Raw genomic sequence first — 27,723 nt, forward strand, 5'->3', positions numbered from 1 at the left:
GTGAGTTGAATTCCTCTGGTGTATGGAAGGCCTGATTATATAGACTGGGCCTGCACAGTCTGCAAGGGCAGCGGCTTTGAGCTATCGCTCCGTTTTCTTTTGATCTCGAGTCTCATGCCCATTTACCCCATCGCAAACATCATAGGTTTCCCCAATCGATCACACTGTATGCGGGAAGTAATTAGATCAACATCGGAAGATGGACCTATTCACCACTCAGAGCATTTTCTTCTCTGTCTCCGTTAGTTGGTCGGGTCAACATCTTTGTTTTTCTCTCTTCCGGATGGGGGTAACCATGGCAACGGGATGATGGAGCAAATCTGACGATGGACGGGGGGGGTGTGTTTTTTCGCATAGCGTCATGATTTTCTCATTTCATTCTGTGTTCCCCGTGGTGTGCGGGATTATCTCGTAAATTCTCGCCACTGCCAAAAATTGGAAGAGTAATTGGAGTGGCAGCAGTGCTGACAGCAAAAATTTATGGCGACGAGAACATGTTGTTTCCTGAGCCTACAGGTTAGAGTGTATGTTCTCCCTGGGGTAGGCGTTGGACTCTGCCTAAGGTCGCCCTTTGGAAAAAACCAGCTGTACAAAAAGAAGATGGACGATTGGAAATACGAACTGTTGGGAGAAATGGACGGGTGGGGTAATTAGTAAGACATGCGGAAGTGCATTGACCAGAGTGTTGGCGGTCATGTGCATCATATGCCCGCCTGCAAACGCACATACAGCACTGCCGTGGTTGTTTCAAGCATGATATGCTTGGACGCTGATGTTGGAGACCTCCCAGCGTGTCCGTCTTGTTCTTAATTAAAGTATAGAAATAATTGTATGTAAGTTGGTTCAACATTCTTTGCTAAAACTGAGTTTGTCATCCACCATTTTTTTGGGGTAATATAAACATCCACGATACGTTCGAACTTTCGAGCAGAAGAATAAATTCACTTAAATCCCCATACATCTACTTCCAAAGTCACCCCCCTCCCCACAAAAAACATTCGTCAAGAAATTAAAAGACAAAATGCAACTCCTTTTCCTGCAACTCTATCCTTTTAAATAGTTCACTTGAAACTTTTGTTTACTTCACACCTTGGCTTGGACTATAAATGTAACTACCTTTGAATTAGTTGACAGCTTTGGCCGTTTGGTATTTTCGTTTCTGCAGAGTGAATTTCAAAACTTCCCAAATTATCTTTCACTTTTACACGTACGGCTTCTATTTACCTTCTCAGAGAATGAGATGAGCAGTTCCCCACATTTTCCATCAAACTGTTTGCTATAGGATTGGCTGTCCGTGGAAATGACGCGATTACTGCCTTTAACGTGTCCGTTTGCCCTGGGCAGTTGAATCTCCAGGTTGTAGTGGTGTCGATAAACAAGCTCCGTAATACCGAGCTCCTAGAATTCTCAGGCGAGACACCTATCCATTTACGGGAGATGATTTCCCCACAACTGTTTATGGAGCGTCATTCTTGGTTGACACAAAATAATCCCCGCATCCCTGACGGAAACTCATTCGGTGAAGCGTTGAAACACCCACACTGTTTCGCTCGGAATTCTCGAGCTCAATGGAAGGCGCAAATACACAACCTCACAATCAAATTCAAAGACTCCCCAAAATTCATATTTTAATTGCTTTCAATGAAAACATTTCACTTGCATAGCTTTGCAATCACGGCGAATATACTAAAATGTTTTACACAATTTTGTCAGGCCATAATGTAAAATATGTGCCTTGTACAAACATCAATAAAACTCCATTTATTTTAATAAATGAAAATAAATAAGCTAAGGGATTAACAAAAAAACAGAAAGTGTCCTACACAATAACTCTACCAAAACAATACCAAAAAATCCAGGAAATAGGTAATTAGTGACTTGGCTCTATGTTTGTTGGACATATTTGAGAGCTTCATGTGCACTGCACTTTGTGAGAGTGACCAAAAGAGAAGTCACTTCAGATTAACAAACAAATGCCAACCCCTGGAAAGTGTACCCAACACCTTTGCAATCTTCAACACAGAAAGAACTTCACTGAATTAAACCAAGTTGAAATATTCTGAGAAATGCAGCTATTTCACATCTGCGCGTTGGGATTAGAAATTTGAAGCATAACGATGAAGTACATGCCTACATGTACGTAACCAAATGCGTGCAACCAAACATGATAGCAAAATATTCCCAATATCCCAGTTTAAGCTCAAACTATGGCGACTATATATGGAACACTACATGTATGACATGAAAATAAATGGGACAGTCGACCAAAATGATGTGGGTTTATTAGTTGAATTATCATCTCATTCAAAGTTTGTATTCACACACTAGTTGAATATAAGAATGAACAAAAAGCTGGACAGCATAACACCGCTATTCCGAACTTGGTACTCCGAATATCCCCCATTGACTCCTGCATTCTCCTTGCAAGTTACACGTACCTCACATTAAAAGATCACACACGAAAGAAACACAAGACTGACGACAGAAAATAAAGAAAACTTAGTCAAGAAGGAACAGCCAACGTGCAGCTGGCGTGACTTTAACGTGCGCTTGTACATGGTGCCTTGTGGGGTGCCGGAACAATGAAAGGTACCCACAAGGCCAGTTTTGATCCTTGTGGGGTACAAAAGTGGTACCCCACAAGAATTTCCCGAAATAGATATTTCAAATTTACTCAAAAAGGAGGAATTTTCAAGTGCCATTCATCCATCGCAAATTGAAGTGTTTTAAATAAGAAACATACGGTCGAAATTTCAACCCAGGAAACTGAATTTGGTTGAAATGGCAGTGATTTGAAATTTTTTCCGTGTTATGTGGGGGTTTTGTACACGAGAACAAGGCAAATACCCCACAAGTATACATATGTCTGTAAGGGTGGGTGTACATGTGTGTGCCTGTCATGCAGCCATGAAGCGTAACGTGTACATCAAGTACACATCATACATGCAATGTGGGCATCTTTGATGCCCAAATCTTGCTCCTTGCACTCAGAATAAAAGCAGAAATGTTCACATCTGAAACATTAATGAGAACAGCAGTGAGACAGATTACCTTTCGTGCTTTAATTTGCAGAAAGTTTCAATTGTTTTAGCAAACTTGGCTGACATTTCAAGAGGCTATTCCGATCCAGAGCTATAGAATGGTTCCCGGCTTTATCTATAACAGTACTAATCAGTGTATCCACATTGCAATGTCATGCTGTGTCAGAATCACTTGGCTGCGACTTCAACATTACACACTACTCTATGGGAACTGGCTGCGACTACACCCTAGACTAGTCCACAATTTCTGGCCACAGCCAAGTAATGCCAACATGACCTCACATGCAATTTTAGATGACTCAAGGGAAACTGTAATGGGAAACCTGATTTCATTTCACGGCTTAGTTTCCAGTGAGAACCATTCAAATGGTAAAATATGAAAGGAACTCAACTTATACACTGTACTGAACAAAATACACAAATGTCAATATTGTTTGTTTTTAACTTGATACTTTGGGTGTAAGTTTGAGGTGTTGAACCAAAATCCTTATGAAGAAACATTTGTCAAGCATGCCATCTCACAGTTGAATGGGTGAGAGTCTGGAATGAGTACATCATGTTCGTTATAGCAGCGTTGTGTTGTACCATCATATGACACGATTTCCCATCCCTCATAGTCCCCTGAAATCTCTCAGGTTTCGAGTCCAGAAAAAACTGAGTTGCATATCTTTTTCCGTATTATCTCAACCACGACTTATTTCCATCACTCGGTAGGCTTGATCAGACCCCAGTCCGTAGCCTGCTGGAGGGCACTCTCCGCTCTGGACCGCACCCCTTTCATAGCGGGCGTCTCGTCCTTGGCGAAGGCCATCATGATTTCCAACAGGTTTGTTTCGACGACGGTGGTGGCGTTTTCCTTGCTGCTCTCAATCAGACTCATGACAACGTGCACACCTCGCATTCGGATGTCGATGTTCTCGCTGGCGCACAGACCCTGCATAATTTCCAGCCACGCCTTCACCTGAAATCAAGATTCAAGATTCAAATTTATTACTGTCCATGCGAAAATTCACATGGAAATTTACTTTCCCTTGGCTAGTTGCAAACAGTTTGTTAATATTGCATTCATCAATATTACAATCACACTTAATAACGAAACAAAATTGCATTAAAGTGACATAAACGGCAATCACAGTCTACAAAGATAATAATTCCTAAATCAAATTAATAATATCTCTAATAGTCATCAATCTTTCAATTTCAATACTTTTTCGTGTTCCTTTGGGGTAAGGGTTCAAGACTCCTGATCAGAAGCTCTGGGGTTTGAATCTAGCAGGTGGCCAAATGTTGAGGCCTTAGGCAAGTCAATTTGCCCCTACTGCCTCTCTCCACCCTCGTGATTACGAATGGGTACTAGCATCTCAGCCAACACGGAACAAAACATTCTTAATTGTCAGGAGAAATTGGAAACAAACGCTGGTCTGATGGCCACAAAGCTTTTGACAGATTAGACAAACGTTTGACAGTAATTTGTCAACCTTTTACTTTCTTTAAGCCACCCAGCCCCAAACAGATTGCTGGACCAAGGGCAGTGTAAGAAAATCTCTGAGTTGACATTGTGAACGCCAGCATCAATGTGAGATCATGCCTTTTTCCTGGCCCCACAGAATTTCTAATTATCCCCAGCTTGATGTTCACCTTCAAAACCTTGTCACAGACTTCCTGGAGGTGAGCTATGCTGGCCAGTGCTCCTGCTGCCGCCTTGACTAAAGCCTCATCCTCCTCGCCACAGTACAAGACAAGGAGCTTGACACGATCATTGTCTCCCAGAAACTTCTGAGCCACCTGTGGTTGGAAGATTCCACCAGATTCAATTGATTCTACAGGACATGCTAAACAATCTTAAACTGAAGAGCTGTGCTGGTTGCTTATTAAGGTGACGAATATTGCTTGAATTCTTTTCCTCATCCTCCTGGTATAATCTGTCCCACGGTGCATGAGTACTGGGTTTGCAACATTAATGTCGCAGGTGTACACCTTGAGTGTCTTCAGTTTCTATACCTCTTCGCTGGAAACCAGGTTGCACATGCACTCTGTGGCAGCTCTCTTGATCATGTCATGGTCCTCAAACATGTAATTCTCAATCTGGGAGAAACCCTTTTCTTTCAAAATTCGGTTCCTGTATAAAAAAAAGGAAAAATAAAAGTACCCATTACTGGTGCTATTTCATAATCCACAACACTTTTCAAGGACAGCAAAATGCAGAATACTGGCTAAGCTAAAACATTCATTTAGAGAAACCCTTGCCAATAAAAAGCCTGACACTGCTTTACTTCACCCCTAACCTTTAATGAGGTTGAGCGAGACTGGGTCCTAGCTTGGCTTACCGCAGTGAGTCGCTGATCCCAGCTAGGTTCGTCAAGGCCATTAATGCCTCAAAGTTCTGCAAACCTGTCCTGTCGACATGGAGGAGGCTGACCAGTGGACGGACAATTTCGAGACACTGTGATCACAAAAAATTTTCTAAAAATCACTAAGCCCTCAACTTTCATGACAGTAAAAAGATCGTCTGTAACAAATTGAAATGTCTAAACTATCTTATTTTGCCATTTACCACACTTAATTGGAATTTGACTCACCCGAAAATTGTACTGTTGATGTACCCAAATGTGGTGCAGCCCATTATGTGGTGCACTTTTGATTTTTCTCTGTAGTGCCTAACTAGAGCAAAATTTTGACTTCATATTTTGCAATAACTGAAAATTTATTCAGCTCTCTACATTCCTATTCACAAATCTTGAGTTTATGCACCTGTTACAGAGTTCCAATGAAATTCTATTTTGGCCTGATTTTCAGGGTTTTTTCAAAGTGCAAAATAAACTCTTTTCAAGGTGCACAGAAGTATGAAAATATTTGTTAACAGACTTGTAGGTATGCAAGTAAAGGTTGGGCGGAGTGTTCTAATTATTTGAATGTGAGAATGCGGAATTTTCTTATATTTATTCAAGTGAGCCACGTTCGGGAACACACAGCTGAATTCATTCATGCCCAATTCCCAGACACCACTTTTTTTAATTGTGGAGTACATTTGATGACAATTGAAACTGTTTAGAAAGGTTGTATTATGAAGGTAACAGAACCTTTATTTAACAGAATGAAATTGAAGTTTGTCAACAAACAAGTTTGACAACACACTGCAAGAGGAAAGTCAAGGGAAACATCAACATGTGCCATGCTAGGGGGCACCACAACACTTATATAATTCACACAAGTTAATGTTCAAACTCATACTTGAAACCCCTAAAAAATACTAGATCTTCTACAGTGGATGCAATACTAAAGAAACAACATGTACCTTGTGGACAAGCCAGTTTCAGGAAATGGACAAAGACGACAAGAACCACTCAACCATGTTACACAATGCCAGGAACAGTGGGCAACTGATATCCAGTTTATTGACACCAGGATGAAGGTTGAGACTCACCCGCTGTCCAGGAAATGCCAGTTCCGGATTCATGGTGATCCCAATCCTAGCCAGAGCCTGAGCTGCTCTAACCTTCCCTTCCATGGTCCCGTTATTGGCAAGAGGGATCAGAGCCTTGCCACCGCCTTGCTGTACGATCAGGCCTCGGTCGTCCTTGCCCTCCGTCAGTGTCAGGAACACCCTGGCCACTTGCTCCCGGCAGTTCTCGCTGTCGGCCTTGGCTAGGAAGACTAGAGCTGTGACCACTCCTTCTCGCAGTAGCTTCCTGACTCTCTCCTGTAAGTATTCCTTGCTGTCCTAAAGCATGGAAAGGCCCATTGTACATGTTCAAATGAAAGTCAATTTTATAAAGCACATTCTGTTTGCCTAAGGGTGTGGCTAATGCTTACCTCATAATGTGGCTGACGCTTGCCTTAGGGTATGGCTCATGCTTGCCTTAGGGTATGGCTTATATTAAAATCAGGGTGTGGTTCATGCCTACCTTAGGGAGTGGCTTCATGCTTACCTTTGGGTGTGGCTCAGGGATGTGTTGTTTGGCAAACTGAGCCAGCTTCACCATCTCCGGGTCTGGTTTCTCTTCATCATAGCTATTGCTGAGATTGACAAAGACCGAGGCTACACTGTACAACACTGTCTTATCGCCACTCTGAAACACAATCAAGACAGCACTGTTTGTGGTGAACTCTTCAACAAACACCATACTCTTTGAATGGTTCCAGACAGAAGTTCAATCCACATCCCCTGCTGTCCAAATTACTGTTAACCACTTCCTGCCGGGGACTCCAGAATCGGAGACGTATGGTTTATATGCGTGGCCGGGGTCTCCGAACTCGAACAAAGGAAACAGGGCCCTGTAACAAAAGACCATACTCCGAACAAAAGACCAGGGCATTACCGACATTTTTCGCTCTCAAAAGTGGTGATAATCCAGCCATGTTTTGAAACCGTATACCAGGGTTTGGGGCTTTGAGAGCGAGCGGATTACCACCGGGGACAAAAGTGCTCCACCACCGCAGCGATGAGCCACACAGCACCGCTACACGCTAATTTGGCCCCTATTGAAAAGACGTCAGCAGTGCACTGAGCCAGGTTCATGAACAAAAGAAAGTTATATAACACCGCACAATCTGGGCTCTGTTTACAAGGCTGCAGGCCAGGCTGAAATACTCGGGCATCAATGAAGGTCACCTGTCAACTTCGAGTAGTGGCTAAAGATTACTTCATGCAGCTATAAACGACCGTTAAATGGAATGATGACTTTTTGAAGGATTTTGAAAACAGAAAAAATGATAGTCATGCCGGCCCAGCATCATCAGCAGTGAAAAATGCCCCGGCATGAAGTGGTTAATGTTAATCGATATCATCTAGAACAGAGCTGGAACCACCAACATAAGATGGACCTTCCACGTTACCTTGGCTAACTCAATCAGCGTCTTGAGTGCCTTAGGGTCATTGACGATGTCCTCCTTGACATCTCCATCCAGTGATAAGAAGGATAGGCCCTCTGCAGCCCACTTCTGGAGGTCATGAATCTTCTCTGGGTTAAGAAGGAATCTGTAATAAGGAAGGGGAAATGCTCATACCTTCATGTCATGTTGGAAGCAAAGTTTTTCAACTGGCCAGGTAAAGAACCTTGGTGAAAAAAGGGGAATGCATAAATTTTTGAAAAAGTACAGGAGCACTAAAGAATATACATGTACTTTGATCTGTCTTGAAACTGTGACCAATTGATAACTAAGTACACAGCAAGGGAAAACTGTGTGGTTTACCCTGAGGTACCCCATGAAATCCTGTGTAACCTCAAACCAACCCTGAGTGAACACCTGTTTAATTTTTTGTTTTCCCTTAAGGAGTCTAAATTTCACATCAGAAAAAGTGCAAACATGCTTACCTTTTCACCTCTTTGGCAAGTTTTACTGTGGCCCCGTCGGCAAACAGTTTAATGCTGGCGTCGGTCCCACCCGCCACCCCAAGCTTACACATACCGACTAGCGCTCTCACTTTGATGTTATCGTTGCTGGACTTGTAACATTCTTTCAAGATGTTGATACCGGTTTGCAGGATGCCAGTGCAGCGATCCTTCTTGTTGGCAGCCTGGATGATCGCTTCTAAGGCAACTTTCTGGAAGTTTTGGAAAGTGAAACAGACATTTTTGAATCAAAGAACTCATGAGGTGAGAAATTTACTTCTTTATAGGAAAAGCCAAGTAGACTTTTAAACACGGTGTTGTGTGTAAAAAGGAGCCGTGAAATAGATTTTTGTTGCATTCACTTATTATGCATCTTTATACTTTTCTTCAATGTATGAAAACTGAATTCCTGTTGAAGTGACGTGCATTGATAATGCACTTTTTAAAACATTTCACACTGTTCACGCTTTTCAAGTGAAGGTTCTTTCGTTGCAATATAAGACACTGTTCAGTTTACATAATTCCATATTCAAATTTTGAACCCAAATTTACTCTTTGAAAACATTTCTGAGAAGTTGCAGCTTACTGACTTATTGCTATATACTTACACAACAATAAATTGCCAAAAGAAATAGAAAGTTGAAAATTTCAGAGAAGTTTTGAACAAATAAATGCAATATTGAGGTGTACAGCCTTGGATGATATCAGTTTTGCTAGAAAATATGCAAAACTCTTTTGCCGGGAAAATATGTATTAACATAAAAACAAAAAAAAAGAATCCAAAATACAGATAAAATATACAGATTGATACAGATTGCTATATACTTACACAACAATAAATTGCCAAAAGAAATAGAAAGTTGAAAATTTCAGAGAAGTTTTGAACAAATAAATGCAATATTGAGGTGTACAGCCTTGGATGATATCAGTTTTGCTAGAAAATATGCAAAACTCTTTTGCCAGGAAAATATGTATTAACATAAAAACAAAAAAAAAGAATCCAAAATACAGATAAAAATAGCAAAACAACAACAAACCTTGAAATAAGGTTGCTACATGAAGGAGATATTTGACGGGTTGTAGTAAAATAAATGGTCCCTTTAAGCAAACATTTATAGCTGAAAATACTAACATAAAGAATGGGTCGGAAAGCAGCTTTGCTAAGCCAATTTCTTCAATGCTTCAATAGCAAACTTCCAATCATTCTTCAAGTAAGAACAGTTTCTGTTCAAGGACATGTTTTGCAGCCAGATGTGATTCAACCACGGGCCATACCTGATGAAGGACGTCATAACTTCCTGCCATGGCAACCATGACCTCAACAACGCCCTCTCTGCCAATGAGTCCGTTGCCAACATCAAACGGACCCTGTAGTAGGGCTGTGATGGCTGTAATGGCCTCCATGTTGGACTCCATCGTGTTCACATTAAATTTATCCCTGTAAGAGAAGAAAATTTACCACAAAGGAGGCCGATAAGTGTCAGTTTTTGTATCTCATGAGGCCATTTCTCCAACTGTGGTATTTTGCTGTGGTGCTGTGGTGTTTCATTTCATTTGTTTGTTTTCTTGTTGGTATGTGTTGTGACTTGTTTGCTTTGTCTTGTGTGTTTATGCCTTTTTTATCTCGTTGTCTGTCTCTGCGTTTTGTGTGACACTTTATTGTTGTAGTTAGAGAGCCTCTCAACAAGTTATTATACAGGATTTTAGGCAATCCTTCAGGCCTACATACGGTACAATTTTATGCTTGTTTGTTTTTAGTGTTTTTACTTGATAGTCGTTTGTATCTTGTCCTCTTGTAGTTTGTCACTTTGATATTTCGTGATGTGGTTTTTATTTTTTATGTGATTGTAATTGGACTGAAAAGTATTTTTTATTTTTATTGTCTGTGACATGTATTTTGCCTGAGAAATTGTCCAATCAATAAATAATAAATAACTTCTGTGAGACGGCTAAATCCACTGGTGACTTACGTGATGAATTTATTGCACAATTCGTCATAGTATTTCCGGTTCTTCTCGCTGTGCATTTCATCATAGAGCTTAGACAGAGCCACAGCTGCGTGCATGCGTGTGTTTGCAGTTATCGGTAACCGCTTAAGCTCTGGTACTTGGCCGGCCACAGTGAGCAGTTTCATTAAACCTGACAAAGGTAGAACGAGGCCAATTCAAGAAACTATGACTACAACACAGAACACATGAGCTAGTTGGTCTCTAGTTCAAATAGCTAAGGGAATAAATGTGCCTGACCGGTCTTAAGCGTGCGTTTAAGACCGGCTCAGGAAAATGGACATGACTAATGCCCGAGCCGCAGACGAGGGTATTGCCATTACCAGCATTAAATCTCCGGAGCGTTAATTTTAGACGAGCCAAGCACATATTTATTCCCATTTATAAATACCTTTTAATTCAGCGAGTCAAAAGAAGTCAACATGTGATGGATTTCCAACAATTTTGTTCTAAAATTTTACTGTCACTTTCCCGAATGCCCCCATCCATTTTATGGCATATTCCTCTTGAAAGTTGTCTAATAGAATCTTTTTAAATGAACTTGGCGCGCGCACTCAGATACCTGACCAATCAGACTCGATTAAACTGTCTTGTATCCATGTACCAGCGCCTGATTTACACAGCAGGCATTATCACTCCTTGGCGGACATTATTAAATGTTAATATATGGTCACATGACATGTTTCGACCAATAGGAATAGAAAAATTGTCCCAAGTATCTATTAACTGGGTTTTAAAGTCATCCGTATCATTTTTTAGTGACAAGAGGGATTCCACTGGAACCGCTAAGAGATTTGGCTAGGACCAGAAGCTGCAATGGGAAGGTTTGAGCTTAACTACTCATTCTAATTTATTCAAAGAAGAAACTGAAGAAAAAAAATTGTTTTGGGATATTAAAATGTTTCCAGTACCTCCATTGGTCATGAACGTGAGTGCTCTGCCGGTACCGGTCTCCTTTGGCACAAACTTCATGATGATGTCAATGACTGCATCTCTGCCGTAACCTGACACATTCTTGTCCGTCAGCAGACCAAGGAGGAACATTAAGAGCGACTTGAATTCAGTAGTCAGATCTGTCAATGGTAATATGAACCAGTAATGGATTACTTTTCTAGTACTAACTGAAGAAACAGCTTTGAAATGAAATCTATTGGCTGAATAATGAAGATGCAAAAACAGGCTTTTCCAGTAAGAGGGGCCACAAAGTACTGCTCACTCACCAGGCACGAGAGCTTCTTTGGCTTTCCGGGGTTGTTTGGAGTCTTCTTCCATCATTGCCTGATTTCAAAGAACACAAATGTCAGCGCCAAACCTTGAAGGTTTTCTTGAAGGGAGATGTCAGAGACGAGGACAGTAAGGACAAGAAGGGCGGTTGATGCATACCTGCAATTTCAACCCCTTGACGATGGGAATTTCTTTCTGAAAGCCAACTCCAAGAATTCCAGCCTCGATTGGCCACGAAGACCACCTGCCAAACTGCAAATTCTCGGTTTGTGGCCCTGCGTGCTCTGCACGCTTTGAATTACATAGCGAAAAGGCTGATTGTTCGGTGGCATGCGGCTCTACTCACGCTTCCACATTCCCGTTGCCTCTTTTCAAAGTAGGGACTATTGTGAAGCTGGTGATTATGATGCAAATTCGGTTCTTTTCATTTCTGGGCTACACACAAAAGCCAATCACCATATATACAAGAGCCAGGGTCTGCCTTCTTTCACGGTGTTCGCTCGAGTGTGGGCCGAGAATAATAGCTGAAAAGCGGGCTGAGGATCTCAATTTTTACAGCGGCTCTATCCGTGTCCCAGCGCGAAGGGGTTGAGTCTGATCAATGTTGATTCATGGTAATTAATATACATGTACATATAAACTGGTGGGTAGGCTGGTGAGTTTTTTTCCTGGAAATTTACAAATTACAGTGTCAGGTTTGTGTAACAATTTAGGCTAATGCAATTGTTGTCTACCAATAGTGTGTCCCATTAGACCTAATTAGTTTTCATGCATGTAGTCCTATGGGTTCATGTATGGTAGGCCACAGCTGCATACAATGTACTTTATTCCTTTGAGTACTAGTTTATCACATTTACATTGTCTGGAGGACTCTTTGGAATTTCTGTACAGCTGTGTGCATTTCAGTAGTGTTCGGTCCCTGTATTTGTTAAGTTGAAGTTGCTACCTATTTGGGTAGCAATCCACTGCTTTGTTAGTCTCATAAGCACTCGTTCTGTTACACTTGAAAGCCTCCAAGGGCTCCAAATTAATGATACTAAGTTGACTGGTAACCATTTTTGATCACCTAAGACAGCGATTTACCTGTATTGCAGTTAAAAGGATGTTTGCTGCAGCATTGGCAATCTCCTCTGTTGGTGATGAAATGAGCTTGGCAAGAGATGGTAAGGTGAATTCTTTTAAAACTGCATTGGCCTGAACATAAAAATTGAAAAAAAAAAATTGGATGATCACACATTGGCGTCGTTTTGATTAATCAGGTCAACCAATGCTTGGGAATCAGATGATAGGGGAAAAATAACAAAATCGTTTCAAAGAAACCTTCATAAGAGCAGTTGACAGGTGTTTGCTTATGGTAAAGGCGCAACGCTGATTTAAAAGAGAATTTTACAGCAAACAACTACGCAAAACCCCTTGGAACCTTTCAACCATTCTGAACGTTGAAGTACCAAACACTTGACAGGTTAAATGCCCCTACCCTTGCTTTATGCCCCTGGCAAAGACAACTGAGCACCCTCAGACCAGCCAGTGTCAGCTCCTTGTCCTCTCCTTGTAGGAGGTGCTGTATCTTGGACACACCCCCTTCGGCAAAGATTCTCTCCGCCCCTGTAGTCTCCCTCGCTAAGACAATCAAGTTGTTAGCAGCCTGCAAATGAATCACACCTTAGGGAGATGACTCAATCCTACACCGTCCAAATGTCAAAAGCAGGGGTGAGATGAAAGTGAAGTAGCCACAAAATGATCAACAGAGGATTTGAGGGTCCCACAGCAGGATAGGGTCCATAATACACATCTGTGTTAGCCATATGGCATCCCTTAAAACACCCATGCATTGTGTTCTACATGTCTTATCAACTTTTACACGTAAAAACACCTTAATGTTACCTAAATATTTAAGAGTACACTCAGGATTTTCAAGATTTTACAAATGATTGCTTGAAAAATCCTGAAATAAGAAATTCCTGACAAATCTCACTCCTGGAAAAGGGCGTGGCTGCTGTCAATGGACTGAATTAAGGGCACAGTACACTGATGATAGCCACGCCCCTATACCAGGTTCGAAGAAAAGTAGTCCAATTATAAAACGTTTTGAAAGATTTTCTCGTTTTAGTTTTGCTTCAAAATGATACACAAATAGCACAGTATAATACATGTGAAGTCAATTTTGAATACATTCATCCTCAAAGCATCATCTTCACAAGCCTGTCTTTAAAAATTACCACGGATGAGACTTCCAGTGACCCAAACCGACATTATCACAATGCAAAGTATGATGAGATGGACTCATTTCCATTTACCTGTCTTCTCTTCTCCACATCTTCATCTGATAAAGCAGTAAACATCTGTACCACTTTACTATCTGTTGTGGACAGTTTGGTGACCTTTATGATGGATAAATGAAGAAAAGCAAAAAACATTTCGACACTTAAAAGAAACTTTGAACTAGTTTTATGACAAAATGTATCCACAAACATCACTGGATCCATATACAGTATTCCTTGAGATATTTGAGATTTTGTTGCAATGTATTTAATGACACTAATTTTCAAAATTTCAAACAGCAGAAGTAACCCCATTCCCCCTAAAAAAAAGCAAAACTGAAACCATTAAAACATCCCCTGAGTACAAAGAACAAAATAATGAGAACAAAAAAGGGGGCAGTGAAGTCTGTAAAGAAAACCATCGTCAACAGCATATCACAAATTAACAGGTGGGGCAACACAGTGCATCACTACCCACGACAGAGCACGCAATGACTACCTTCTCTGCCACGATCGCATTGAGCCTCCGGAGCATGGCTTGCACGGCTGTGTTGCTGGGCTCCAGCTTGTTCAGTTGTAGCGCCTCCTTGAAAGCCTCCTCGAATCGCCCTAGCTGCTCCAGGGCTTGGCACTTCCGGAAGAGTGCCTTGGTGTCATTGGGAATGATATCCAGAGCTGCGGTGTCAATGCACATTAACAATCACACACACAGGCCATGACAACAATGCTAGACGAACCTTTACTCAAAGAAAGTACATGTACATAAAGTTGGGTAATTATCAGCAGTGCAGTGTTTGACAAGCTGAGAAAATTGTCATGCCAGCCAGCTGTGGATGCAAATGCATTCTGGGCTACAAAATCTTGAGAGGGTATAACTTGTGAAATATACATGTACTATGCAAAGTCTACCCAAATACATCATCAGTTTTTAGTCTGCTGCTTATCATGACCAGATTGGCCGTCATGTGTAGTGTGCTCTCCACTGTTTCTGCAGAAATACATGTAAGGTGTTAGTGTTGTAGTGCAGACCATCACAGTTCCTTTCTAAAGACCTTTTACAGGGTCATGCTCAAGACCAGTCACTAGTAACAAACTTAACACTGACAAAGGAATACATTAGTTGGTGCTTATTTGAATAGCTCCTGACTTGAATTCAGGCTGGAGATCTTGTGTTGTCTCGTAAAGGTCTTGTGGGGACTTTTGTGATGGTTTTTTTTACAACACTGGTACACAGAAGTGTTTAGAAAGTGTGCAATTCCATCCTCTTTAAAACCAGCCTAAATGACAACTTCAACTTCCCATTTTTGCCAACGCAATCATGGCATATTCTTTCAAAGGTCTCACCAGCAGCAGCATCTTGAGCGGCCTTCTCATACTTTTGGAGTTTCAGGTAGCAAGCTGAGCGGTTCTTGTAGTAAACAGCCCTGTCTGATTGCCCCTTGGGACAGGCGCCAATTGCTTTACTATATGCTTCTACTGCCTCCTCAAATCTCTCCAACTTGTAGTGGTTGTTGCCTTCCTCTTTCCATTTTTGTGCCTCTTGAACCTGCAGGGTAAAATTAAGGAAAATTATAACTCAGTTAAATGCTAATCCAATTAAGCAAGGCTGAGTCTTGAAGTCATCGGTCATCCATCATTCTTGAGAAGCCAATCTCTACTCCAATTAAAATTGAAGTCTACACGTAATAGCAGCAGAAGTTAGTCTATCACCTGTCTATGTGAAATTTGTTTTAAAAACTGTGAATTCAACAATGTTTAACATAAAAATTATAGCATTTTTTTCTGAATTTGATATTCCATTCTCCCTTTCCACACATTTCTCACAATCCTTAATGAGGAAAGAATGTTGTTACATCCTGACTCTACCTCAGTGTCTGTGTACAAATCAAAGTTCGGCATGGTTAGGCATGTTAGGGGAGTCAGGAAAATGTTCGAAATTAGAAAATCGTCTTTTCAGCATTTCTGCGATGAATGACCTGCAATGATTGGCAGAAGACAACATTTTTCCCTTTGTTGAAGAGGTACAATACTGTATATACAGCGTGATTTGAGGGAAATCGCCCAATGGCCTTATTTGGAACTACCGGTGCATTACACGTACATGTAACTAAACTTAGCCATACGATAACACGAACGCATACGGTCTGAGCCTTTTTAGTACACACATTGCATTGGAATGTTAGGAATGCCGATTTCTGTCAGACGTCTTTTGTCTCTTAACCAAGTCATTGGTCGATTTTACAAACCATTCCAATGCAGAAGATTGAAAGATTCCGTTACAGTTACTGGATTTGAATTTTGGCGTACAGATATCCACAAAAGTTACCTTTTCCAAAGGATCTTCACTCGAGTCACCCATCGTAACCATCTCTTGACAAGTCACGTCGAAATTCGTTGTACCACTTGAGGGCGCTGTTAAAGTGAAAAGCAGTTCCCACAGCGGCATGGCAGTTCCCGTCGTCTGTACGAAGTTTCAAAAATAAAGATTACGTCTACCAAACCATGAAAACACCAAAGTGGAGGTGGAACTGGATGACTGTTCGAGGTTTTTCAGCGGTTTTCCTCCCCAATTGCAAAGCATTTCATGCCACTCGTCAGCAAAATAATGGATGAACAAACTTCATTTGTAGACGCTCTCAAGGCAAAGTACTGCGAGTGCGAGAATGATGCCGTGAACGAAGGGTCGGAAAATTTTGTGCAGATCACCGTGTTTGGCAGCAGCTGTCGCCGGCGGCCACGAAGTGACTGCGCTGGGGAAGACAGCGGGCAAGGCAATGGACATGATGGAAAAGAGGCTGGTGATGATTGTGTTCCGGAGTTAGGCTACTTGAAAAATGTGGTGAATATATATCTTATAAGAAAAAAGAACAGAAGCCACTGATGATTTTTCCTTGCACTGCAAATAAATACTAAAATGGTAAAAAGTCAAATTTAGCTACGAAAAATGGGCTTATTGAGTTATTCACTCAGAAAACTCTTAATTTAGATCGGTCTCTCAGTTAGGGTTTGTGCACAGACAGACAGGGTGTCAATACAATCAAGCAGCTAGCAGCATCCCTATGCTATAGTATAGGACTATTCCCGTATACATCATGTACACGTAGGGAATTCTTTCACATAGAGGGCCTGCTAAGAGTGCCCTCACAGAGGACATGTTGTACTCAAGCATATCACTGTCAGTTGGGAGATGCTATCTGGGCGCAAGCCGGGTACGGTCATGAATAATACAACATACATGTATGACGTCACATGAATAAAACATGTTCTACTCAAGCATATCACTGTCAATTGGGAGATGCTACATGTATCTTGGCGCAAGCCGGGTACGGTCATGAATAATACAACATATGATGTCACATGAATAAAACATGTTCTATAAATGTACATGTAGGCTACTGTACCTGACTTGTACCCGTTTGTACTCCACATGCATACACCGTAATTTCATACTTACACTATAGGTTTTTTAAAGTTATGAGCACACATGGAGTACACATGGGCGCAAATGAGGTACATTTGAGAAAAAGACATACTAAGTATGAAATTGTGAGCGCAGGTGGAGTACATCCGGGCGCAAGCCAGATACATGTATGCTTGTACTGAAACATGAATATATGGATGTACAGAGTATAAGTGTGTATACATGTATATACTAAGACTCTGATGTCAAGCACGTCGTGCACGCATGAACGCCAGTATCGGGTCACACGTCGATTGTTGTTTTGTTCATATCTACATCATATGTTGCATTATTCATGACTGAACCCGGCCTGAGCCCAGATAGCATCTCCCTATCTCACAGGAACTAAGACCTTTCTCAGTGAGGGCACTCCACGTACATGTACGTGTACATGTAGGCCCTCTATTCCCCAACTTTTTATACATGTATTTACATTTTTAAAATTAAATTGTTTGTCTCCAAACAATGAACACATTTCTAGACAAATTTCTGAACACAACAGGGTGACAGGCAGTGTTGTACTGACTTTATGTAAATATCCTTTTTAATACATGTACAGTACGTGTAGCTAATGATGTGTGATATATACATGTACATATGTACATGTACAGTATGCCCATAACATGCTATAGCTGTCGTGGCTCCCAACTTACATGTATAAGCTACATGTATTGTGATGACGTCTCCCTTATTTGTGCAATAAATTGTGCAATATGTTGTTGCATAAGACAGGAAGCAGTAATTTAATCATCTCCTGCTTATGAATAAAGTGTCCACCAACTAAGAGGGTTGGCCATTATTTAGTGGCTTTTTACAGTCGTTAAAACCTATCCCACAGATTTGGCATGCTATCAGTGCCATTTGTCTTTGTTGAGTCACAACCCTCAATTCACTTTGGATGCCAAGGAGCCGAATTTACAAAATGTAAGTTCTCCTCCTGAGTGAGTTTGTTCCTGTCTGAGTGATGTGAACCTGAAATGAATTTTAAATGGCCTAAATGACAGTTGCATGTAAAAATTGTTGATTCAATAGCAGCAGAACTAGGGAGGCATTATGGCTTAATAGGAAAAAGTCAACACAATTTCAAATATTGATGTTCATTTGTCTTTTTGCTGTATTTAAATTTTACGAGCAGGTTGCATTATATTGTACCCTGATTGCTTTTTAATACCTGTATTTTCTTCTTGCATTACCATCTCATATATCTTGCTAATTATTCATTTAATTTTCCTTTGAATCTTAGACCCATTTTTTTCTCTGCTTTGGTGTCCTAGTTACTACTCTTGTACATACATGGACATTTTACCCTGTTGCACAGAAGTATTTACATATAAAGGTGTACTGACTGCACTGTCAATGTTTAACCTACCAGACTCTCTACAACAGTGGCATCACTCATGCTGCTATTCCATCAACCGGTCTATCTTCCCTCTGTCCCAATGTCCATGACCTGGACCTCTCAGGCAACTTGCTGAGCAGCTGGCATGAAGTGAAGACGATTCTGAAAAATCTACCTTGTTTGAAGTTTGTCAACCTGAGTTCTAACCCCTTGGGCAATTTGGAGGTACAGTAGAGATTACTACAAATACATGTACATGTATGCTGCCTTTGCCTACATGTACTCACAGAAAAATCAGAAGCCCCACTCCACAACCTGGTGACTTTCTTAATGTCACCCTAACTCTTGATAATTAAATCAATGTAATATTTCACTTGAATTCTTTTTGAGTTCAACTCATGTTCTTAGTGTTTATTTAGAAATTCAGTTTGTCATGTATGTGGAGCATTTTGAATAGAGAAGTTTAAAAAAGCTGAATATATTGATGTTTTAGACATCTGTTTGTGTTATTATTTAAAAAAAAAAGCAAACTGAGTTTCCCTTTTGCATGTCTTGAGTCAGACAGATTAACAAGTTATGTTTGATGTTTCACAGATTGTAAAGCAAGAGCAGATTCCCTGCTGCATTGAGGATCTGGTGCTGAATGATACCAAAGTTTCATGGAGTGAAGTGGCTGCCTTGTCACGCCTCATGCCAAAACTGAAGCAACTGCACTTGTGCAAGAATGGTAAAAAAAATACCGGTAGTTGTACCCTATCCAGTCTTGACAGTGTCTCTTCACGGAAAAGAAATTGTTTTAGCGTCAACCTTTCTGCAAAATGAACCTGCTGATTACAGTAGTACAGTAATAATTTGATATAATTTGATTTGTGATAATTACAGAGTATAACACCATTGATTTACCTGCTGATGAAGCATCAACAAGTCTTGGCCATTTGCATGTATTGGCACTGAACAACAATCGCATAAAGAGGTGAGATGTGCAATTTATTTGACAATATTTTTAAAGGAGTTAATGCTTAAGATTACATATACATTGATGTTATTTCATTTCAAGGGTTGTAACTTTTTTCTGTCAAATTGTCAACTAAAATTGTGAAAATGCTTTTCAGAATCCACAAACTTGTTTCAGAAATTGGTCCAATTTCTATTTGATGTACAACTGCCAGCCGTTCCTTTCTCAATCGGTCGTTTTCAGATGGAACGAAGTTGCCAAGTTGAAGTCACTGCCAAAACTTCGCAGTCTTGTCCTCATGGAAAACCCCCTTGAGGATGTATTCTACAAACAAGCACATTCCACAGCTTCTGATGAAAGGTCAGCAGAGAAAGAGAAAGCCGGTGACGCTGGAGACAAAGAGAGAACTCAGCCTGGAGACACAGCAAAGTCTGAAAGTTTTTGTGCTGAAAATGTTGGAGAAAAAGACGGAGTCAGCTGTGAACAAAATGTTGCTTTGGTGGACAAGGACAACGAAGCTAACATTCCTCGTTGGCACTTACAAGAAAACAAACAGGCCTTGGGATCTGAACTGGTAGCAACACATCCCAAGGCCAACCGGAATGACCAAAGCCAGCCTTGGGTAGTGATGGAGGGAGAGGGAGCAATAAATGGGGATGCCAGCCCAGGCTCTGTTGCCTTGGAGACAGCCAAGGATGAGGCTGTGGGAAAAGCTAGCACTGCAGAATCAGTTCAGTCCAGTGCTGGAGCTTCTGGAAGCAATAGAGAATGCAACACAGTTAGTTGAATGTTCACTGACTTTAGGAATTTCCTTCTTGATTCACCCATATAAGCTGCCTTTTTATTGTCTTATTTTATTATTTAAATGCCTGCCAGTTTATCTATACATCAAGGCCAGTGTAGTTGCTCTGCTGCCCTCTATCTTGCAGTTTTAATGATTCAGAAGGCTAGGGTTGATAGCCTTTTTCTAATGCCTCTCATGTTACACATTCTTTAGATGGGAGCTTTAGAATCTGCAGACAGCCAGTCACCTGTGAGTAACAAACAGGAGCAGGTGGATGCAGCCTTCCCAGCATTGGAATCTCTATGTGTGACAGGCACCTGCCTGTCGAACTGGCAAGACCTGCAGGAGCTGAGACATTTCCCCAGGTTACACTCTGTCAAGATCAAGGTTGGTCTTTGAGCTTCAGTCGTGACCTATTCATTATAAATAAGGAACAAGGCCACAAAGCCTATCATTGAAGAGTTACCATGCCCTAAACAAATTCAGTTCTTGTACAAGAAAATGGCAGATTGACAGCATGGCAGTGGATAATGCAGTTGGTAGAGCACTAGAGAAGCATAGCATTTCAGCAGTTTGAGGTTCCAACTTGTTTTCAGCTGAAAAGAGATTAATTCAAATTTCACCGTTTTGCCAAAAAACAAGTGAAAATTCACAATGAGGTGGGAAGAACTTAATTTTCTCTGTCTTGTGTATTTCATAATTTCTTCAGAGTATTCCGCTCTTGGAAAGCTGGGATGAAGCTGACCGAAGAAAACTTGCTGTAGCGTGGTGAGCAGTGTTTTTTGGTTTTGAATAGCTTTACAATAACACATTTTAATTACCTGAACACCATGGATGGAATCAGGCTGTTTGGCATTTGGTCAGTTGGTTTTGTGATGATGGTTATTTTTAGTTATGATAGTTAAAATCTAAGACGGTTTAAGATCAGGCAATATTCCAGGTTGATTTTTTGTAAGATCTCCAATTGGTGCATTTCAGCCTGCCAAGTATCAAGCATCTTAACGGCAGCGAGATAACTCTGACGGAGAGGGAGAAGTCAGAACGGCATTTTGTCCGAGTCTTTGTCGACCACGCCCAACCTCCGGCACGGTTGGAGGAGCTAGTCCAGAAACATGGTGATGATACAGTTGTCAAGTCTGTGAGATATACACCCACATTTCTGAATAATTCCTACTCATAAACTGTGGGTTTTAAACTTTGTGTTTTTCACTTAATACACAGTTGAATTATTTTGGAGTGGAATAAACAAGAAGATGGTGACGTCCTCTTCACATTTTTCACCTGAAAAGTTTTTTCTTGGGGGGCATACAGCTTCTGAGATATGTAATACCAAGGCAAGGGAGAGAGGACTGCTGTTAAAGAGCATCTCTAAGGAAAATGTATTTTCTCTGATTTTATCTGTTTAAATAAAAATCGAACACAGTGTTATTTGTCTTCAGAGCTCAACTATAATAAGCTAAAAAGGACTTTTTTTCTGTTCATGCCAAGTTGTAAAATCTGAATGTAGATTTGGATGCTTCCATATTTATTTGAACAGATAAAATCAGAGAAAACATGTTTTCCTTAGAGGAGCTCTTTAAAAGTTGAATTGCTTTACCAGCCATGCAAAGAAATGTAACACATCATGAAAATATTAGCCATATTTTCACCTGTATGTTAAGGTAAGCTTTGTAGCATATTGCAGCAAGGAATCTGTTTCAATCCAGTGTCGACTCATTCTTTACTAGGTAAGTTGAGGCCCTTGGTCCAAGTGGACATAGGACAAGGATTTCAGGAGTTTGTGGAGTTGAAATTTATCTACGGAGGTCGCTGTATCCACCAAGGAGTTGTTAGGGTGGTGGAGCCAGTCAGAAAACTGAAGCAAATCTGCAGTAACCTGATTGATACGTCTTCAACGTACGTAGCATCAAGTTGTTATCCTCTATTTAGGGTTCCCCCCCTTGTTTAAAATTCCCATTTTAGTCATTCGTTGTTGCTTTCCCTTTAGTTTGCGGATTTTATGCTGATCTCTTTCACACGTAAATCGTTAGCGAAAAAGGGGATTTTGAGAAGACTGAAAAGTGACCGAGGGATTTGAATGTGTAACCCTCCGGATATGCTGTTGTCTTTTTCCTTCGTAGCCATTGAGAGCAAGCTTAGATTACCAGTGTAGTTAAGTACTGCTGGTTCTGCACCACTACTGATGAAATTGTATGAGTTTAGTCTTGAGTCAAGAAATTATTTTTGTTTAACGAAAACTTGGTCTATTTCTCTTTTCTTTGAAGGATGGTAAAACTATACCACAAGACTCGAGACCCAGACACTGACGAGCCAGTCCTGGATGAGCTGTTTCTCGACTCGCTGCCCATGAGTCGCTTTGATATGAAGGACGGTGACGAAATCCTCATTGATTTGAAGAAGGGTCTGAATAGAAGAACGCCTTGGCAGCCTGCGATCAAAATGGCTCCTTAGGCAAACCTTAGATATTGAGATCATGCAGGCCATTTTCTGCAATACCACCCAAAGTAATAGTTTCAACATCGAGTGTGGAGCCAGACTTACATAGGACATGCGTGACATGTACCAAGAACTGCTGATTTTGCCAGTATTCATATATTGATCGCAAGGTTTGGATTGGTGTTTGCATGAGCTTTTCATGAAATTCTTGATCAACTTAAGCATGGCATAGTGCATGCTATGTCATGTTAATGTGTGTGTGATACTGCATTCAACTTTGTCATAAGAGTTGTGTTTATATCAAAGCATATTATGTACAAACAAGGTTTCAATTTTGGTTTGCTTTATATGTTAGGGTCTTCACTGGCAAAGTACCTAAGTGTTTTGCTGTATGTCATTTGTCGTCAGACATATTTTATTGTTTCAACAAAGGTCATTGCAGTGCATCAGAGTTGAAGTTTGAGGTTTCTCTTTAACGCCTGTGTTTTGTTGTGCTGAGAAAGATTTGATGTTGGGGGGTTGTGGGATAAGGAGTGCCCAAGTTCTTTTTCTGCGTTAACAATGTTATCAACTTCATTTTCCCACAATAAAATATGGCTATGAAATTTCTGTTGAGGCTTTCTGTCAACATTTACAATGAGAATCTTTTCCAAACGAAAAATGTCTATGCCTGCATCAGATTATATATTGATGTGTTTGATGTCCAAATGAGAATAAAATTTTTATTTTTAGAATATTTTTGTTTCACAGTTCTAGTTGAAAGTAAATATACATGTATATACATATATATACCAATTTTTTAGAATCTGTTTGGAGAATTTTTTATTGTATTCAATATTTATTCTAAAGATTATTATTGAATATTGAATTTGTTTTTAAGAAGTGGAACTTGTCAGCTCTGAAAAAATCTATTTTGTAAATTTTCAGGAACAGAACAGAATATCCCTTTTGCACTGAAAAATATTTTTCCATCCTGTGTTTTATTTACAAATACAAATAAATCAAAGTAGTCGTGCTTTTTATAGTATGAGGATACAATAAAAGTCTTGGAAGGTTTGTGTGTCATGTAGTTTTGCATTGTGTAAAAGCAGATCTTCTTATCCACTGTCTTTTTCATCTGGAGCTAGGGTCAAGCTTTCACAACTGGAACCCTAAACATTGCCACAAGCACATTTGTCAATTTTTAGAGACAAGACGGATACAACATATACATGTACGACGTAGTGATGAATGTTGCGATGTGTTCCATGACAAATTTCACATAGGAATAAAAGGAGATTAGAGCTCATGAACTCATCTTTTGGTAGGTCTTCATTGGCGCTAACAGGTACAGCTCTGGCATGTCTGGTATATTCTGTGTAATAGGGCCCATTTTATTCCCTTGCTTCAGAATTGCTTCATGTCAAGTGCTCCAGTAAAACAAACCACTGTGTTGTAACAGGCCCACTGATATGCCAAGATAGCCACTCGGTTGCAATTGAACTTGTTCCCATCTCCTTTGATACCAGAAGGATCGAGCAAACATCTGTCCCAGACACGGGGTTAGTATTTGTACCCCTGGTGTCGCAGCCTCTTGACAAAGGTCACAGTGTCTCTATTCCGGATGCCATATCTGTGGGAAAGGTCAAAGAAATCTGCTGAATGTTTTAGGCTATGAAAATGTAAGTCACCACCCAAGTCCTCAGACTAAAGTTTTGGAGAGTGGAGACTTGCCAAAAGATGGAGCACGAGGTTTAAAGGAGGGAGGTGGTCTGTTATTTTCATCATTCATGTATATCCCCACTTGAATATTAGTACTAGTTTGCTGTTGGATAAAGTGAACTTACTCTTTGAGTTTCTTGTTCTTGTCCAGCTGTTCTCCTTCATAGCAGAGGGAGTAGGTCCGCCAGATGTATTTCCTGTTGTAAACAAAAAGTGAACATCTCAGTCATGCAGTTTGAACTTGATACTTCGTGTACATGTACAATCAGTAATGAATTTCTAAGAAAAGTTTAACAGTCATGTAACACATGTTAACCCCATTCTTAAGAAGTAGTCTGTTCTTACCAACTAATGCTGACTTGGCTGCCCTCTCTGGACTCCTTCAGAGTTACATATCGCTGGATGGCATGCTTCAAGTCTTGCACCCTGGCTCCTTGGAGGACTACAATAGCTATATAAGAGATGGAACACTGCTATATCAACCTTCACACTATAGGAATGGACATTCCTGTTGTAGAAAACAGATGTACAGTACATGAACCCCCCCACCCTTTGTTAGGGTCAGCCCCTGTTAGGGTTACTCTTCATCAGGGATGGCCTCCGTTAGTGTGTACTGAGAGGTTTGTAGATGTAGCTCATGAGAGTGAAACATCCAAAGAGTATTTAAGTACGATACTGAGGTTTCAATAACTGGAGTAAACTTCATGGAATTGAATTAAAATACATGCTGAAAGAAGAAAGACAAAAATGTGGGTATTAAAAGGTAAAGTTCTGTTGTACTGGTGGTCAGGGTAGTGAACATCAGACATGTCAGATGGGTACTGCAACCTGACTTGGCCAATATACATTTTTCAATGGCCAGTTTTTTGGACAATTTTGACCAAAGTTACCTGTCATACAACATTTCTGCTTATAACAAGGAAGGTTTTAGGTCCCAATCTTTTGCTTATCACAGTTGTCATTCCTGATGTACAAGGCATGTACAAGGTTCCTGTTACATAACAAGGTACACTGTACATGTACAGTACTTGCATATGCAAAATCGGAAGGACCTCTTATTAACTGAGGATCAGGGAAATTTCTATCAGGTTGTCAGCTAACTATTTGATAAGCCGAGGTGTGAATAAGGTTGACTCACGCATCAACTCCCCAGTGAATTTCTGCACATTGACAGTCATAGCTTGGCCGTACTCCAGTGCAATCTGGAGGCCTACTTCCTCAGCTGTCACCTCAGCAGGGAGGTCACTGAGAAGGGGGTCATCTCTAATGATCTCTGCCAGTCCATCGCGCATGATCTTCATAGCCTCGTGGTGTGTCACTTCACCCGGTGTGGGTGCTCTCTGGCATTCATCCTGGGATGTGACCTTGGGTGCGTCTAGGATGGGCTCCACGGCATTGTCACTGGGTGTGGCAGGGATTGTGGCCTGGAGAGCGTCTATGGGTTTCTGGTGTTCCATTGAAGTGCATGTGGAAAGTGTCTGTGCTTTGTGAAATCAGCTGGGGATCATACTAACTACCGGTATGCTACCTGTAACTGTAGTGATGTACATGAAGGCCTACTATGTCCTAACACTTTACATCTTTTTTCCTGCAAATCATGACACAGTCACAACTTCACAAGTTGACTGGTTCCAGCCAATCACAACCTCCTGAAAAATAAATATTTAAATATTTTTTCAACAATAGTTGGCAAACATGTCATGTGGCTTTTTTCTTGATCACGCCATGATCACAACAGATCTAAGGATCACAGTGTTGGGCGCTATCACTCAATCCATGATTGATATATGCGCAATCCCTTAAACGTCCATAATTTGATGATAATCAGCTCACTTCATTTTCTTTACAATGCACATTTGTGAAAGACTGTCTTGACATTGAAGTAGACACTGGGGAATTTCTACAGGATCAACTGATCGCACTGCACATTTATGCAATCACCATGACGATCGACTGATAATGCCCAACAACATCAATAGGGGAGCACACAACACTATTTGTCACATGGTGTAAAATTGTGCCAGGGACTAAGGGGGCATAAGGACGATGATGTAAATAAAAAACATACCCAACCATGGAAATTGAAAAGTGGGGTGAGTGCCAACACGTGTACATGCCATATGACACGATTCATGTCTATGCAGATCTTCAATATTGCGTACATACATGTACGTACATGTATACCCCAGCAGCCCTACTACAGCCTACAGGCTAACTTTAAATGTATCCCTCAACCTTAATCAAACTGGCATATATTCAATTTAAAATAGCTTTTTTTATTTTGTTTACTTTGTTAATGAACTCATCTTGATTTTAGAAAAGTTGAAAAATTGCCCAAACTTTGCCAAACTTGACTCCTGACCAACTCGACCGTTGAACCAACTTGTCTGTTGACCAACTCGACTTCAAAGTCAAGTCAACTCGACCATTTACCAATTCATTAGACAAACTCTTTCCTTGAAAAATAGTTATTAAAAGGCGAAAATAAAGATCGAATCGGTTCCAGATCGCAAAAATTATGGATGCTAATTTCGGCTCAATGAACCCAGGAAATCAACTGAAATGCAATCAATAGACTTGTGCCAATGATAATGAGATACTCCAAAATAATTTTTCCAATTTGAGAAGCATGCACGCACGAACCCCCGAAATCTGTCACCACACTGTGCGCATGCACAGATCACATCACACACAGTAAGACGAATTACAAGCGTGATCCAGAACTAGGAAAAATGCGTTCCTTCTACAATGCCCTGCAGGCCTACCTGTTGCACCGTTTGCACGGTCGAGTTGGTCAAGAGTCGAGTTGACCTTTATGGTCGAAGGAACAAGGGTCGAGAGTCGAGTTGACTCGAGTCAAGTTGGCAAACGGTCGAGTTGACCTGATACCGGCTAGCATGGCTAGGGCACTTACAGTTACACTCTCCTACACAGGCCTACACGCATTATTAACTTCCATTATCGAATAAATGCAAAACTCACATGTCCACCCAGCACCTGGTTTTTAGGTCAACTCTTGATATGATGCGGTCATCCGTCTTATCAAAAGAGTCATCAATCCAGATCCAAACAAAAAGTTAATCAATTTCATGTGATGTACATGTACATACGTGTGTACACGGATGTCAGTGTCAAGGATGGCACGGTGGCCTTGGCCTAATTCAATAAATAATTCACCAAATC

The 27,723-nt window shown here is 40.7% G+C and overlaps 3 protein-coding genes across 3 annotated transcripts; 1 reads left to right on the forward strand and 2 right to left on the reverse strand.

Annotated features, from left to right (window-relative positions):
* Positions 1-1,602: 1,602 nt before the first annotated feature.
* Positions 1,603-16,307, reverse strand: LOC110978316 (protein unc-45 homolog B-like). The gene is made up of 18 exons (XM_087132660.1): positions 16,192-16,307; positions 15,210-15,411; positions 14,365-14,540; positions 13,902-13,985; positions 13,082-13,249; positions 12,688-12,798; positions 11,601-11,658; positions 11,292-11,453; positions 10,345-10,513; positions 9,650-9,812; positions 8,357-8,586; positions 7,878-8,019; positions 6,971-7,111; positions 6,466-6,762; positions 5,369-5,484; positions 5,043-5,160; positions 4,680-4,826; positions 1,603-4,002 (listed from the first exon to the last, which is right to left on the reverse strand). The coding sequence occupies exons 1-18, from the start codon at positions 16,231-16,233 to the stop codon at positions 3,745-3,747; spliced, it is 2,784 nt and encodes a 927-aa protein (XP_086988786.1). The 5' UTR covers positions 16,234-16,307; the 3' UTR covers positions 1,603-3,744.
* Positions 16,260-23,908, forward strand: LOC110978317 (tubulin-specific chaperone cofactor E-like protein). Its single transcript, XM_022233226.2, has 10 exons — positions 16,260-16,704; positions 18,698-18,889; positions 19,259-19,391; positions 19,547-19,637; positions 19,863-20,397; positions 20,617-20,790; positions 21,113-21,171; positions 21,382-21,518; positions 22,131-22,299; positions 22,668-23,908. Exons 1-10 carry the CDS (start codon positions 16,450-16,452, stop codon positions 22,852-22,854), a joined length of 1,932 nt encoding a protein of 643 aa, XP_022088918.2. The 5' UTR covers positions 16,260-16,449; the 3' UTR covers positions 22,855-23,908.
* On the reverse strand, positions 23,801-27,710 carry LOC110978321 (U11/U12 small nuclear ribonucleoprotein 25 kDa protein-like). The gene is made up of 5 exons (XM_022233231.2): positions 27,523-27,710; positions 25,679-26,189; positions 24,886-24,991; positions 24,666-24,737; positions 23,801-24,451 (listed from the first exon to the last, which is right to left on the reverse strand). The coding sequence occupies exons 2-5, from the start codon at positions 25,995-25,997 to the stop codon at positions 24,382-24,384; spliced, it is 567 nt and encodes a 188-aa protein (XP_022088923.2). The 5' UTR covers positions 25,998-26,189; positions 27,523-27,710; the 3' UTR covers positions 23,801-24,381.
* Positions 27,711-27,723: the final 13 nt, after the last annotated feature.

The sequence above is a fragment of the Acanthaster planci genome, linkage group LG02 (genome assembly GCF_054643075.1).
Source record: "Acanthaster planci isolate LZ-2023a linkage group LG02, COTS_SCS, whole genome shotgun sequence".
In the NCBI taxonomy this organism is placed as follows: Eukaryota; Metazoa; Echinodermata; class Asteroidea; order Valvatida; family Acanthasteridae; genus Acanthaster; species Acanthaster planci.